General features: G+C 48.1%; 4 protein-coding genes across 4 annotated transcripts; 1 reads left to right on the top strand and 3 right to left on the bottom strand.

Annotated features, from left to right (window-relative positions):
- RhiXN_11362 (extracellular metalloproteinase MEP) lies at positions 1-2192 on the top strand (the record flags this gene model as incomplete). The annotated part of the gene is made up of 8 exons (XM_043331177.1): positions 1-68; positions 122-480; positions 529-776; positions 838-1165; positions 1217-1766; positions 1817-1938; positions 1998-2050; positions 2109-2192. The coding sequence occupies 8 exons, from the start codon at positions 1-3 to the stop codon at positions 2190-2192; spliced, it is 1812 nt and encodes a 603-aa protein (XP_043184687.1).
- Positions 2193-2846: 654 nt separating this feature from the next.
- Positions 2847-5488, bottom strand: RhiXN_11361 (uncharacterized protein; the record flags this gene model as incomplete). Its single annotated transcript, XM_043331176.1, has 11 exons — positions 2847-2918; positions 2971-3958; positions 4024-4172; positions 4234-4259; positions 4312-4400; positions 4452-4538; positions 4602-4780; positions 4832-5066; positions 5120-5235; positions 5292-5334; positions 5397-5488. The coding sequence occupies 11 exons, from the start codon at positions 5486-5488 to the stop codon at positions 2847-2849; spliced, it is 2076 nt and encodes a 691-aa protein (XP_043184686.1).
- Positions 5489-7272: 1784 nt separating this feature from the next.
- Positions 7273-10401, bottom strand: RhiXN_11360 (uncharacterized protein; the record flags this gene model as incomplete). The annotated part of the gene is made up of 10 exons (XM_043331175.1): positions 7273-7433; positions 7483-7513; positions 7571-7765; positions 7821-8056; positions 8116-8713; positions 8882-9049; positions 9107-9839; positions 9892-10049; positions 10107-10238; positions 10285-10401. The coding sequence occupies 10 exons, from the start codon at positions 10399-10401 to the stop codon at positions 7273-7275; spliced, it is 2529 nt and encodes an 842-aa protein (XP_043184685.1).
- Positions 10402-11177: 776 nt separating this feature from the next.
- On the bottom strand, positions 11178-14226 carry RhiXN_11359 (AdoMet-dependent rRNA methyltransferase SPB1; the record flags this gene model as incomplete). The annotated part of the gene is made up of 10 exons (XM_043331174.1): positions 11178-11231; positions 11283-11800; positions 11858-11966; positions 12014-12796; positions 12856-12951; positions 13008-13125; positions 13183-13378; positions 13431-13561; positions 13614-14114; positions 14165-14226. The coding sequence occupies 10 exons, from the start codon at positions 14224-14226 to the stop codon at positions 11178-11180; spliced, it is 2568 nt and encodes an 855-aa protein (XP_043184684.1).
- Between the last annotated feature and the right edge of the window lie 1382 nt (positions 14227-15608).

The following is a 15608-nucleotide window of genomic DNA, read 5'->3' as shown; positions in this document are numbered from 1 at the left end:
ATGACGCCCATAACTGGATTCTCGATTCTCGTGGGTTTCGTTGCTCAGAGAGCGTTTGCTGCCCCTTGGTATGTCTCTGTTCCACACTGTGTCATGGAGATCTATTTAACCAATTAATTAGGGAGGCACCTTTTCATCAGTCCACTCCTAACATACACTCGGTTGGTCGCGTGGGCTCTCAGTTTAAATCCTATCACCCTGAGCCCGTTTTCGAGACCTATGGCGTTGAAGGAGTTGTTCATCCGCTTGCGAAACGTGATCTAACCAGCACCAATGAAGAGGCTGCCAAAGCATTCCTCGAGGAAAAGCTCGGAGTTAAACCCGAGGAGCTATCTCACAAGTCCGGTCACTCCTCGACTAGCGCTGGAAACGAGTATTTCAAGCAGACCATCAATAACATTACCATCGCTAATGCCGTCGCTAATGTTGCTCTGAAGGGCAAAAAGGTGGTCTCATTCGGTGCCAGCTTCATCAAGCCTAGTAGGTTGAATTGACAGAGCATAACAACTCATACTAACAACATATCAGAAAACGTTGCAGCTCCCGTCCCGAAATTGACCAAGGAAGATGCGATTGCCAAAGCGGAAGCGACCGTTGGTGGCAAGTACAACACCGCGCCCGTTTCCGTCGAATATTTTGCCAAGGAATCAGGAGATGTCTCACTCACCCACGTAGTGCAAATTCAAAACAATGATACTGATGAATGGTACGAAGTCTTTGTCGACGCCAACTCGGGAGAGATAGTGAACGTTATATCCTTCGTGGCTCATGCCAAGGTAAGCAGATCCATAATATAGATTAGCTAAGAATGAATACATCACTAATTTGCTGATCTAGTATCGAGTTATTCCTTTCGCTCTTCAGGATCCGAATGATGGTTTCCAAACCTTGACTGATCCTCAGGACTCCATTGCGTCCCCAGATGGCTGGCACCGATATCGCCTTAATTTCTCAAATACTACTGTCATTACAAACGCCACTTCGGGAAACAATGCTCACGTATTCAAGTCTTCGGTAACCGATGGCTTAACGGGACAAAGCTCTGCTCCTGATGTATACGAATATACTTTTGACCCGTCCAAGGAACCCGCCGGTAATAAGGACGCCGCATCCGTTAACATATTTTACCTTACCAACATGATGCACGACCTACTCTATCACTATGGTGCGTGTATATATGTGACTTATTTGTGTGGCTATGCTGATAAATGAATAGGCTTTACCGAATCTTCATACAATTTCCAGTACTATAATTATGGAAAAGGCGGGTCTGGGAATGACCCAGTATACGTGTCCGTTCAGGATGGCGGAAAAACAAACTTCAACAACGCCAACTTTGCAACTCCCCCCGACGGCGCAAATGCTATGATGAGGCTCTATCTTTGGAATAAAACCACACCATTCCGTGATGGTGCCTTTGAAAATGACGTCGTTATCCATGAATATACTCATGGTCTCACCAGTCGCATGACCGGCGGCGGAACTGCACGTTGCCTGTCAACAGACGAGTCGCGTGGTCTAGGAGAGGGCTGGTCGGACGCCCTCGCCGACTGGGTTAGACAGACAAGCGCACAAAGTGTTGCGCAGGATTTTACAATGGGCGAGTACGTCTACCTCAAGAGCATCCGTGACTATCCATACTCTACCAGCCTGACGACCAACCCCCTTACCTATGGCTCACTCCAAACTCGGACTGAGGTTCATGCCGCTGGCGAAGTTTGGGCCAACATATGGCATGAGATTTATGCTGCGCTCGTGGCCAAGCTGTACGTGAAATGATATGCACTAGTCCATAAGCTGATAGATCTATTTATAGTGGATTCTCTACCGATAAGAAGAATATCAGCAGCACCACGGGTAACATAGTAGCTCTTCATCTTCTCGTCGATGCGCTTGCGATTCAGCCTTGCAACCCAACCTTTATTTCTGCCCGCGATGGTAATATACGAATATTAGAATTGAGACTTTATGCTGACAGGATATCCGCGCATACATAGCTGTCATTCAAGCCGATGCTAATCGTTATGGTGGTGCCAATAAGTGCACACTCGTGAGTACTTGTCTTGCCCTTCATTGTAGCTCTCAAACTAATTACCCAACACGTCTAGTGGACCGCATTCGCGAAGCGGGGTCTCGGGTTTGGTGCAACGACGACCAAGGTTGATAGCAAGACTCTTCCAAGCGGCTGCTAGTAGATCTCTCACCGACTTTATTCAATATTTTACTGCCTACATGCGCAGTTCTATAAATCTGTATGCGGAAGGAATGAAGTATAGCAGTTTAGAATCTCTTTGGACACTGTTTCTTCGTTGATATAAATGAGACCACCAGTTCACATGGCTGACCCACAAATACCTGTGTGTATGCGTTACCAAGTAACGCTGATGTGAAATTAAAAACAAGAACAAGGATATTTGATTTGAATAAGGTTAGATAAACCACGATAAAACCATACATTCACGGGGTGAAGTGAACGAAAGTAGAGTGGAATAAATAAGATCAAAAGGACAATAGTTTAACACGCGCATACAACTTGGGTATCACCCACCTCTTGGGTCGAACCAAAACCGAGAAACTAAACAAAAGCGCCGATTCCCTCTTCCTTACAACACAGCGCGAGATATTCACGATGTTATGTGTATTTATGGTATGACAGCCAGAGCCAGTCAGATGAGACTAAAAAGGTAAGCCAGACCAAGGGAGAGGGAGAAACCGGGCCTCCGTGAAGAAAGAAGAAAAGGAGGCACAGCCATAAAGTGAATCAAGCCAAAAAAAAGGGGGGAGGGCATCAGTCATGAAGGAGGATGTGTGGAAAAATCGTAACCCAGGGTATCGACCCGGAGCACTCATTTGCTGAGGCGGTTCTGGTGTGCGCGGCGGCGGCGAGCATGGGAGCGGGCCCTGTTGCTCTTGCGGCGCTAAAACAAAAATAAGTAACGAACTTGCAGTGGCAGGTATGGTAGAACTTACGCAAGTCTTGGGCCTGCCGCTGTTATTCCCAGGATTCAAGGTGTTGGCATTTTGGGAAGTGGGAACTGCGTTGGCAGGGCTGGTTGTTGAAGAGACGCTAGTCGCCGCAGAGCTATCGGGAGACGAGGCACTGGTCGGCACAGACTGGTCGGTACTCGGAGCAGTGTTGGTCGCAGCAGCCGGAGCGCCGCTAGAGGTCGGCAAGTACGAAGTAGCAGACAAAGTTGGTTCATTGGGGGCAACAGAGCCTTGATTGCCAGGCGTGACCACTGGATGCTCGGGGTCTGAAGATGTGGTCTGAGTAGGGTCTGCGGATGAAGCAGAAGCTACCGATGACGCAGCGGGTACAGAAGAGGTCGGGACCCCAGTAGAGCCCCCCAGTATAGATGAGTCTGTGGCAGTAGCGCTAGCTTCATTGGCAAGACCACTTTCAGTCGAAGAGACTCCAGCCGCTGAAGTAGCTTGACTTCCGGTTAAAGCGGCTCCAGTCGACGCAGGGTCCTCGGTCGATGCAGTGATAGTCGAAGCAATTTCAGTCGGGACAGCTTCGCTTCCTGAAGCGGTTCCGGTTGCCGATGAACCAGTGGAAGTAACATCTGCTGAAGGAGTGATTTCACCGGTAGATCTGGGCTCCGACGAGGAAGCAGTCTCGGTAGCCGAAGCAGCAGACTCGGCCGACGTGGTGGTGGTGGTGGTGGTGGTGGTGTCAGCATACGACGAGGTCGCGGTAGCAGCATACGAGCTCGACGGTCCGTAGTTGTAGTTGTAGTCGTCGGTCATGTTGCCAACAGAAGGCCCGGTGATCGTTTTGGACGTTCCGTTGGCAATGGGCAAATTCATCTTGAACTCGTCGACTGTAAGACGACTAGACGGCTGAACCAATCCGACGTTGCTGCTAGCTACGCAAACGGGCTTAGTAGGAGACTCCGCGGGCCAGTAAGGGTTGCATCCAGGGAACCCAGTAATCGGAGCCAACAAACCAACATCTCTGCAATCAAAACGGAACACGTTTAGAGGCGTAAATTGAAAACGAAGTCAACAAATCATGCTTACTCGTCAGCAATGTTACCCTCGCTGAGACAGGTGTTGGCGGCCTCTACGTCGATACTTTTAGCAAGAGGTGCGCAAGCCTGGAGGTCCGCCTCAGGTGCGTTCGGTGTGTTACATTGTTGCATCGTTTGCTCGAGCGTATCTTGGTTCCACTATAGAACAGAGCCAGTAAGTTTTCAGAGTGCTTGCCTTTCAATAAGCTGTAAAGCTTACCCCGTTGATAAAATCACCATGCATGTCTGTTGGGACGTTAGACGTGAATCCAATCTTGGAAATAATATCACAACTCACTGAGACCAGTTGCGTCACCGTTAGAGAGAATCCAGTTATTCTGGTTGGCGCCACGGTAAGGTTGATCTGCACTGGGGAAGTAGAAGTGCCTGGAAGAGCGTCAATGCCCGAGGCCTCGATAACCAAACATAGTCACTTACTCCATGAAGATCGTCGGGTACTTGATCGGATGGCTGGGGGGACAGTTGTATCCATTGGATTCGTCGAGGGGGTATGCCATGTGGGAGCTTGGAAATTATCGCAAAGTCAGTACAAAGCAACTAACGCCCATCGAACCAAGGACCACTCACAAATGGTCGTCCGAGTCCAAGCGACCATCTCCACAGCTGGGGAAGAAAAGACCAGCATTGAGAACGCCACAGCCATTAGGAGCGTCGTTGGGCAGATACGGGCGTTGGCCGGGGAGCGATCCACCATTGCCTTCGCCTTGAACAGCACCGGCAGAGCAACCCCATTTGATTGCAGCAATCTAAGCACGGTAGGTATTAATACTCTAGGCTCATAGTTTGGATGGGCTTACTCGAGGATCCATTGCTTGGAGTTGATCGTAGCTCAATTCGCCTCTAGGCGGGTAAGTGTCAGGACGACGGTCGTTGTAGCCACCTGCAAGCATCCTGAATCCCTTTGGGAAAGCTTTAACCGGCTGGGTGCCGTTGCCGGGCTTCAAGAAGTAGTAGATGCGGGTCGAGCTGACTATAGGCGAGTACGAGCCGTTGCCGTGGTTGTAGTAAACCAATGGCGTCCAATAGATAGATCTGAGCTCCGTTGTTAGCCAAAATGAAATTCATTCGTGGCGGATCTAACTTACTTGTCATCCTGAACCATGGTCGACGAGCACTTGGATTGCTGAAGGATTTCAGGAGTGGTCGAATCAGGGCTAAAATTGGATGCTCCAACGACATTGTGCACATGAGGGCCAACAGTCTAGATATCGGTGTCAGGCGCAAATAATTGACAAAGATAGAGAAAAAAAAACTGACTCCAGGGGTGCGCAGAGGATCAATGCGAGTGTATGAAAGTTGTCTGCGCAAGGATTAACATTTGGTTAAATTTCAAGAGTCCCCACTGTATGCCTCACAACGCACCGATTCTGAGTCTGAATGAAGTGGTCCCCAGCATTGGCGGAGCCGGCTAACAAGGCACCCACGATAAGTGCACCAGAAAGAGAGGTCAACATTTTCTATGAGTTCGATACGGGTTTGTTTCGTTTAAGTAGTTAATGAGAGACAGGCAGAGAGCGACTGGGTAGGTGTGTGGGCCCGGGCCCGGAGAAAGTTATGCAAGACGAGAGTGGGAGAAAAAGTGAAAGCTGATTTCTGTCGTTAACCGAACCGAAAATATATACCGTGCTCGAAGCGCCCGGGCTCCATTACATTAAATGCGCACAACACGGCCCTGATCCATCAGTCCGGCTCGAGACAAACATATGACATTCACTATCTTTGGTTGTGCAGATGCTTCTTTTTCATATGTGCGCAACATGCTGGTTGCTATGCTGTTCTGGTATTTATTGAGGCATAAAGGGTGTGTGCATAGATCACACTCGGAGCGGCTCGACTGCTCCGCGGCCAACTCTCTCCGACCTCGACCAACTTGACCAGGCACACATCCGATCGTTGATTTCTCCCCAGCGTACCTTTCTGTCCAAACTGTCTGACTCCGCCTATACAAATTTTATTGTTTGAGTAAAACGCCGCGCCCCTGGCGCCTTGGCAATCCCACAATATATCAAGGCTTCGCTTATCTGGTAGGTCAACAAATGACCAATCATGTAGGTAGCCCCACGCTACGAACATGATAACAATTTGTTCGCGACACATTCGCGTTGTATGCCTCACCCGCGGCCACAAAACATGGCCCGAGAACCTCGTCCACGTTGATTGTCATCACGACGAATAAATTACTGTATAGCGTAATGATGTATCTGATGCTTCCTCCACTCGTCTTCTAATTCCATCAATGTTAGAACAACAAAATCCTACCTACATCATGGAGCATGCACGGACCATCGGAGTCTCAGCCGTTGTGGTGTGGTGCCTATGCTCAAGGTTTAATATCCCAATTAAAATGTATGATCAACTTCACTTCGGGGAGCTCTTCCCGAATGCGAACCTCCCACGTATGGGTCCGTTGAGGATCGGCTAGGAGTTCGGGGCCGAACCTGGTTGGTAGATCTGTACTTGATGCATGGACACCACGTTCAATGCTGATTAAATTGACGTCGCCCGGGTTAAGTAGAGCTGCGATAGGACACACAAAGTCGGGGGGTATATGGGCTCCCCTTCGGTCATTGATTATATATACCCCATCTGTGAATGGCCATATGAAATCCTTACAGAGGCAAAAGTCGCAAAACCTTGGCTTATTCCGAGGTTACCGGAAGCCCTGGCGGAGGTAACACGAGGTACTACCCAGCATAAGACGGCCAAATTACAAGCCAGCACCCGATAGCCGACCCGAGTAGAGTCAACAGTAGTAGAACTCATATTTCGTGGCCTTAAGTTTGGGTTATTCATCATTCTTGGGTTGAAGACTTATTCATGCGCCTCCATAGCTATGGGTTAAAATCTGATGCTCGTTATTCAGTTTGTTATCGGTAGGACTGGATGTTGGAGCCCATTTGGTCGTAACTCTGCACACCGCGGATAACTTCGGCGGCAACAGAGTATTTCAGCCATTTGCCTCAAAATAGGCTTTGCGGACAATTTGCATCCCGAAGCGGAAGAAAACGAACTAAAGTTATGCACGAAGGTTGCCTGTAATAATCTAATCAGAATTTCGAAGGGTGAAACGCAGTGTGATTCGAAAGGCGAAAAACAAACTAACGAGAAACATTGTACACAAAAGGATTACAATGGAAATACGAGAAGCACCCCCAATATCGCAAGTTATTATTATACTTACATTAAAAAATAAAATTATTCGCGCATGTATTAAGCGTTTCAATCCCATCTTGTACCTTTATTTACCATCAGGCTCGTAAGCCTTGCGTTTGGCTGGAGTTACATCTCGCTTGGCAGGAGCGGGAAGCTTCTTAATTACTGGGAGGTGTTCTTTTTGGGGGACTACCTTAACTGTTTTGCCATGGATGTAATCAGGTGAGACATGGCGCGCAATTACAACTAGGTACGGTCAAAATAGAGATTCACCAGATGCCGAAAGCGCACTTACCAATCGCAAGCCCAGTCCTTTTTACTCTCATCTGTGGAAGGCATCATTTCAGATGCAACGTGACGAGTTAAATTAAGAAGATACTGACCTCCATTGGCGGGTCACCCTCTAATGGCATCGTCATAAGTGCATCCCCGTGAGCGAGTAACACCTCTGCACGCCTCGTAGCCTCTCCCTTTGTCGTCCTTTTCACATTTTCCCCGTTGCCAACTAGTATTTCAATACTACAGCTTGCACCAAAAACCATGTAACCAGTAGGCCCATCCTCTGCTTTGTGTGTCATCTGAAATCAAGTGAAATGGTTGAGACTTGTTCGTGTAAGAGAGGGAGCGGCGTACTCTGAATGTGTTTGTTCCAACGCTGCCATTTCCTAGAATGAATAGACTCTGATTGAATTCTCTGATAGTATCATTGCCACTGAAAATAGCGTGTGCCTGATGGTCGACGAGTAGTGCATGCGCATCATACACACAAGTAGGAACATATTCCCAATCGACGGCGGGTGAAGATGTATGCATAATATGGGTACCGGACCCCGCCAGATAGGTGTAATGACACGAAAGAGTGGATGCACCTAATAGACTAAATTCAGTAATTCACTTTTTACCCAATTGATTTTTTAAAAAAGCCCACCAGTTTTATAACTTGTACTGTTTTCTTGTCTTTCCATTGGGACATCTGCGGCGAAACCTGAAAATATCTGATCCGCCGACTCGAGAGAGCTAGAATTCTGGGGGCAAGTAATCTGCATGAATAGCATCCGTGTGTCTTCACTGAAAACCACACGACTCCCACCAGGATCGCGTCGACGAACAAGAGCCAGACCGTCTGGGTGAACCCCAGGTTTAGGACCAGAGGTCTGGGGCTTGGATTCAGGAATAGCAGTCGGAAGTGAAGTCCCGGGATTGAAGTCCAGAGTACTAGGGCCGGCACTTGGGATTGGTTTGGGCTCTGGTATTTCGGTACCTTTCGGAAGACTCGCCTTCCCCCTAGCTTTTCTTTGACTAATAGACGCAATCCTCTTCAACTCAGCAAGGATCGGCATAGGTGCTTCGGCAAGCCAATACTCCACAAACGTCAGCCCTGTTTTTTCGTCACGAACGGCCATCTGATGTAACCCGGTCTTGGCTTGATGTCCACCATCGTCAAGTCGGAACAAGGTTCCAATCGGACCTGCTGCCTCTGTATGCGCTCTGCGGTGCCATTGGGGAGAAACGAACTTGGATGGCGTCTAGTATTGTAGAGGTTGACTACAAGCAAGTGCCCAAACCAGTAGTAATCTCACCTTGCATAGCGGGCAGGTCTGAATTTGGGACCACTTCCTCCGAGAGTTCAAGCGCCCACATGATGAACAGTGCCAGCCCAGTAAGAGTGATGCCCTGACCTTGGGCGCGCGAACCAAGCAGTTCTCTGTCCCCTCAAGAGGATCTAGCGACAATCCTAAATGGTATGGGTGAATTTCTGGGGGTGGTGAGTGGAAGACTGAATGATCGATGTCCATTTGATTGGCGACTCCAGGAGCAGGTATGCCTCCAGTGCTTGAAGGGTAGCTGGGAGGTCCACTTAACTGATACGAACGTTTTTAATGTCACCGAATTACTGTTATTGAGCTTATGTGACTAACCGTATATCCTGTATATGAGGGCGATTTATCACGTAGTACCGGGTCAATGAGCATAGGGTCCAAGAATGGGCCTGGTGTTGCCTCTACTCTTAGTCTATCACCGTTTTCATATGTGTATACTGGATCCGCTTGTACTGGAGTTCCGCCCCAGTAACCTGAGCTGTTGTTTGCGTCAACTCGGCGACGTTTATGCGCATTTCCAAGTTCCAACGCATTGTCATCCTCTTCCAAATGACTATTAAACAACGCGTTGCCTTTTTGCGCTTCCTCGTTGAGAGGACACCACCATGGTTGAGGGTGCTCATTAATATTACAAGACTTAAGCTCAAGCTCCCATTTGGAACGACCAGAACATTTGCCAGTCTCGAGGTCGACATTTTCGGAGACATGCTCGACTTTCTGCTCTACACACTTAGTAAGGAAATTATCCAAGGAATCAAAAAGAACACTTGCCTCAACCTTCTTGATCCAGAAAAACCCTAACATGACTACTCCGTCCTGCCAGTGATGATTTCTAACCGCATCAGGAGCTTCGGTTTCTCTTGGTGTGGGGAGGGAGGGAAAGTCGCCTGTAGCAAGCACTCGAACTGGAACTCCTGCCTCATAACAACCTTTCAACTTTCGAAACTGTATGGGATCCATGGGACTGCAATCAACGTTGGCTAATTTACCAGTTTCGCCAGGGGGTTTCCACTTTTTGGGCCTGTTCAGCTGGAGCTTGTATCGAACCCGCCTAAAGGTGTCATCAGTAACAAGCCGAGGAGTAAGACTGAGGAGCCACCTACACGGTAAACTTGATTATTCCGCTTGTCCAGTCTGCGCAAATGTCATGCAGGTTCCTCGTTAGTAATACAGATCGGGCAAGCGCTCTAGGAGTCTTAGACGCCAATATGGTTTGACCGACGCTAAAGTAAGGCAGAACGTCTTGAGCATCGTATATATTCTAGGGGGGAGGGGGGATTAGAATTGGCAAGAAGTCAGAAGTAGATCAAGAACGTACTTCAGCCCACATTTGAGGAGGGCCCCGAGCTGTAGGGTCCGGCGCAGAAAGAGATGATTGAGTTCCGCGTTTGGGGCCAACGATATCCCATTGGGCTTCCCTCCTGTTATTCCATTGGGTAGAGAATTCGATCTAGAGAAAAGTGAGATAGGTCGAGTAAGATGAGGAAATATAGTACCATTGGAATAGCCGCTTCGTCTTCGGGTATTGGGAGCCCATCGGAGGTCTCGGATAGTGGTGTTAGTGGGGAGCTGAGGGGATCATGAGTGCCGTCAACAGGTGGTGGTAGCGCCATTAGTATGTCTTGGTTCAGGTGCCCAGGTACAACCGCTGGGGGCGAATATGGTTCATAAGGGATGTGTTGAGATGGTATATACCCACATGGGGGATAATCATAATACTGTCGACGGGACTCCATAATAAAAGACGTAAGCGGCCGACGTAGATCAATTTCAGTGACCAAGTGGCACAATCCACCAAGTGTCAAAATGAAAGCTGACCCTCCTGGACACAGATGGCCAGTTGAAACTCGCCTGAATTAAAGAGATAGAGATGCACCGTAGTTAAGGAGCTACCGCCTCACAAAAACGCGTTCCGAACCGAAAAACCACGCGCCACGAATATGTTGATGATCACTTTCAAAGCCCAAGCTCACGTGACTGCGGTTTAATTAAAGAGTTTGTGTAACAACTTATTGTTTGCCATTGGTTGGCTTTGCCAAAATGTTACAAATATGGTTGATCAAATAACCCACTTAGAGAGGACCAAGAAATCGATTACTACCTTTTACATAGAGTCTCATTGACCTGTTACCTCCAGTTTGTCAACGGTGGAAGTGCTAAAAGACCACTGGAAGAGTGGGCATACCACTCAGTCGGAAGGCGATAAAAATAATTATGATTTTGGTATAGTCAAGAAACCCGCGGTGATGCTATGAGTCTGAATTGACAGAGAAGATATATATGTGTGCAACATCCAATTGTGCTTGAATTGGTATCGAATTTTGGGGTTCTGAAGCTCGACAATGTACATAAACTTCAATAGGCAAAAAAGGAGACATGGCAAGGCAGTCTAGGTTCTCTTCCGCTTCTTGTTTGCCTTTTCTTTCCTCTTCTTCGCCCGCATCTAAAATAGTATAATTAAGCCTAGTCCTCAGTTAACGATACTTAGACTCACCTCTTTCCTCATCCTCGCGTCCACCATGGCATACCTTCCCTTGACGCCCTTTGGGCGACCCTTTATACCCTTGTGCACACCTTTAGCCACAACGACCTTGACCTCTTTCTTCTTCTTAGCGCTGCCCATTCCTTTACTCATGAGCTTCTCGATCTGAGCAGCCTTTTCTTTCTCGGTCATATCGTCCGTGTCGTTGACGCCCTCGGCCTTTTTCAAAGCCTTCTCCAACCGCTGCTGAGCCCTAAATTTTTTCCTCGCCTTGGCCTCGGCCACTTTCTTGATAGGCCGAGCATCCAATGCACGCTGCTTAGCTCGAAGTGCGGCCATAGCCTCTTTCGTGATCGGGATATTAGGCTTGTAATGTTTCCTTTCATCATCGAGGAACCACGTTGGGAGGTCGTTTTGGTCGTTGAGCGAGTACCGGTTGAATCCATCGTTCAAGAGGTGCGTTTTGGTCGTTTGTCGGTTCACGAGTTGGTGGGCCAGTGTTTGGGCTTCAGGTGTCAGGAGACCGTATTCTTCGGGTTGATGCGGGTTTGATTAGGTACATGTAGAAATTTCGTGGAAGGACGTACTTTGGATATATGCTTGCTTTACTTCATCCTCATCCTCATTATCTATGTCCCACATTGGCGTATCATCTTCGTCTGGCTCTTGAGGTACGATTTCAAAATCGTCTTCATCCTATCCCAGTATGAGTATAAAAGCCTTGGAAAGCTATTCTGACTTACCTCGTCGCTAGGAGTCGCACCTTCCTCTTCCTCTTCTTCCTGTTCGCTCTCTTCATCTTCGTCCTCTCCCTCGTCCTCTTCATCCTCTTCATCGTCTCCCCCGACACCCTTGAACAGATCCTGGGAAAACCAAACTTGCGCAGCCTTGCTCGCCTTGGCTTTGGGCACCTCGAATTTAGTGATCAACTTGGCACCCTTTTCAGTTTTCCTTTTCTTCGCTATCACGGGCATTTCTTCCTCCTCGGCACCGGACTCTTCGTCCGAGCTCGAGTCATTGTCATCGTCCTTGGCAGCCTGCGTCATATCCCATCCTCCTTCTCCTTCATCACTGTCCTCATCTTCACTCGCATCATCATCCTTCTTAATCCCACCCCATTCGTCCCGGGACTCATCTTTCCGTTTCGCTTCCTTGGCCTTGAACTTCAAATCTCGCTCGGCCAGACGTTCTCGATACCGTTCGTACAGTCCGTCAAGCTCATCCTCGAGTTCATCGTCATCTTCACTATCTTCCCCCAATTGCTCGATGCTCTCCTTTTTCTCGGCCTTTTCGACCTCAGACTCAGCTTCAGACTCGGACTCGGATCCAGAATCGACCTTGCGCCCGTCGGTCTCGCCTAAATCAAAGACGTCCCCTTTGAGCGCATCGTCCTTGAAATCCATCCCGATATCCAACGGGGCAGTCATCTGGAGCTGCATTCGCATGACCGTACGGGTGCGCTTTTCGTTAGCGCGTCGACGGTCACGTTTGGCTCGGGCGGCCGATTCGGTGGTTAGTCGTTGCAGCTATTAAAGGCGGGATTAGCCTTCGGAGAAGCAATTTTAGCAGAGGAATGGGATAGTACTTCGTCCTCGATCTGTTGTTCCTCGTCCACCTCTTCGCTAATTTCAACTGTTTCGGTAGCGTCCTCGACGGGCTTGTTCTTTGTCTCCAGACCGATCTGTGTATCAATCCTATGAGTCGCAGAACAACAATATGATTTGAGTAAAACCGGACCTCTTCCCGAATAGCTATCCTCCATTTTAACAATCGTTTAAAGTCGCCCTTGCCCAACACCTTTAAATCTTCGCAGTTGGCAAGAATTTCTGGCGTTGTCAATTCATGTTTCAACCACCTGATAGCAAAATTAATTAGAATTCCTTGCACGGGTGAAAAGCGGGAGGGTACATACTCTTTCTCCTCGTCGGTCTTGAAGGTGATCTGGTTTGAGGAGCCCAGTATCGTCACTGGATCATGGGAGTGAACCAGTTCGGATGCTCCAATAGCATGAAAGAGGGTGTAATCCCCATCCGCATATCCGTCTCGAGCACGCCGTTTCTTCTCGGGCTGGAAGACATTGTTATGCGCTTTACTTCCCGGCTGGGCGGCTATTCCTCACAGGAATTAAGAGAGCATGACAACACGGGGAGAGGAACTTACTCGACGTAGAAGGGATAGGCGGAACAGCAGTCACATCTTTGAAGACGTGCTTGGGATCCAAAAATTTGGGGTCGATGTGCTGAGGAGCAAGGTATCCCTGGCATACAACAAAAATTTCCGCAGACACATTTCTATATTTCACCACTCAGCATAATTTTCCCCATGCCACAAGCGAGAACTTACCTGGAAGAAGGTGGCTTGGTAGCCTCCACCTTTCCAAACAGCTGATTAAATACCCATACTAGATTGTTATAGTCAACCGATCGAAAGACTTTGGTGACAAATGTTCCACCGGGAGATAAGAATTCGACGGCGAGCTTCAAACTCATGAGCACAAGCTCAGATTGGCTGTATGCATCCTGGACCCAGGCAGTACCAACGTTCGGTGCTCCATCATGGAGCACAACGTCAGCTTTCCAGTCTTTGAGTTCGTTGCGAAGTTGGGCTCTGCATGCGGATGTGGTAATATCCTGGGCGAATGTAACGACTCGAGGGATTGGTCGGATGGGCACCAAGTCGACGCCAACAATGAGTGAGTTGACAGGCATAGTCTTCGAAGCTACTTGAAGCCATCCTCCAGGCGCAGCGCACAGATCGATACAGCATCTTGCCGACTCCAGAAATGCATATTTCTTATTAAGCTGGATCAGCTTGAACGCAGAACGGGCACGATACCCTTGCTCTCTGTTGACCAGTCAGATTGAGCTCTCATTAGTTCTGACCGGTGAACTCACTTTGCGAGCTTATAGTACTTGTCCAATCGGCCCTTTCCGGTCTTCTTTTGCGTTTTGCCCATCGTAGTCGACCACGGGAAATTTAAGATTGGTCCCTGGTGGCTGTGCAAGAGGCCTCTCACTAGGGAGCGACATGGTACTGGTTTTACCGGTAAAACCACGGTATTTACCACACTGCGTGGAGCCACAGATTTTGATGGTGTGAAAACGAACAGAAAACATCTTGTTTGCCGGTCGTTTTCTGGTTGTTTCCTCAAATTTGCAAAATATAGAAAATGATGGCGAAACGGTTCCTATTCCGAGTGTTTTTGATTCGTGAAATAACCGTGCACGTGAGGTTGAGCGCTTACTCTCTTATATCGATTGTATATTTGCCATATTGGGATTCTGCCGGCTGGATGGTGTCTCATGTACAATAGGTGAATAGAGCATTGTAAATACATTTTTGTTGAATTACCCCTATAGCTAAGTGCAACACCCTTTGTTTGCTTCCACACAATCCTCAAATTGTACATATACAATAGTCTCTACTATAACAGGATCAGCATATATTTAGGTGTTTAAACATTATTGTGCGTACCTTAGACTCGTTTTATCCACTTTTGATGTCTGTTGATACTAGATCAAACTCCTATGTCAGTTCATTGTGCGGAAAACTATTGAGATGCTCTCCAAGTAGCATACCTAGTACATGCCTGAATTACCAATGCCGGCACCGGCGCCTGCAGCACTCCCCAGTACAAAGAGCAAAGGACCAGGGAGCATTGGCCCCCCTGCCGCTGGGGCACCCTCTAAGGACCTAACCCTGCATGTTTGTCAACGCCATGCAATTGTAACCAAGGAGTTTTCATTGGTCAACTCACGTTTGAAGACCGCTGAACATGAGATTGAGACCCAGTGACTCACAATTATCAAACTTCAAAGCCAAGATGAAGAGTCAAAGAAAGAACGCAAGGAATTTGCCCTTTGATTAAATGCCACTCAAGCTCAGACCAACCATCTTCAGAGCCTACTCTCTACGTATCTGAAGTTGCAGGGGGTTCAAACCAGCAATCTAGGAGGTGCATCCACAGTGTCAAAGCTCATTGTTGGCAATGTCAAAGCATTGAGTGTAGAGGACTCCTGTAAATTAACAGTAAATCATTTAGTTTGCAAGAACATTTGGAAGCTTACCTTTCAATAGGAAATCATGGGTGAATCTCTTGCAACCTTGTATAGGGTGAAGAAATTCAGTCCAAAGGACCACAGTCAATATCCTCAAGTGTCAAAGTCTCATATGGAATGGCAGGCTTGCCTTTCTGAATCCCCTTGTCCCAAACGTTCAAGGGTGGGGCCACATCAACATTGGCCTGAAACTCAGCTTGATAAGCAATACAAGCTTGTAAGGCCTTCTCAATAGTTTGGTGTTGATGCCAGGCCAATTATTTGAGTAAACTGCAGCCCT

The sequence above is a fragment of the Rhizoctonia solani genome, chromosome 12, assembly GCF_016906535.1.
Source record: "Rhizoctonia solani chromosome 12, complete sequence".
NCBI classification, from domain to species: Eukaryota; Fungi; Basidiomycota; class Agaricomycetes; order Cantharellales; family Ceratobasidiaceae; genus Rhizoctonia; species Rhizoctonia solani.
Note: the sequence above shows the minus strand (reverse complement) of the source record. Positions and strands in the feature narration are given on the sequence as shown.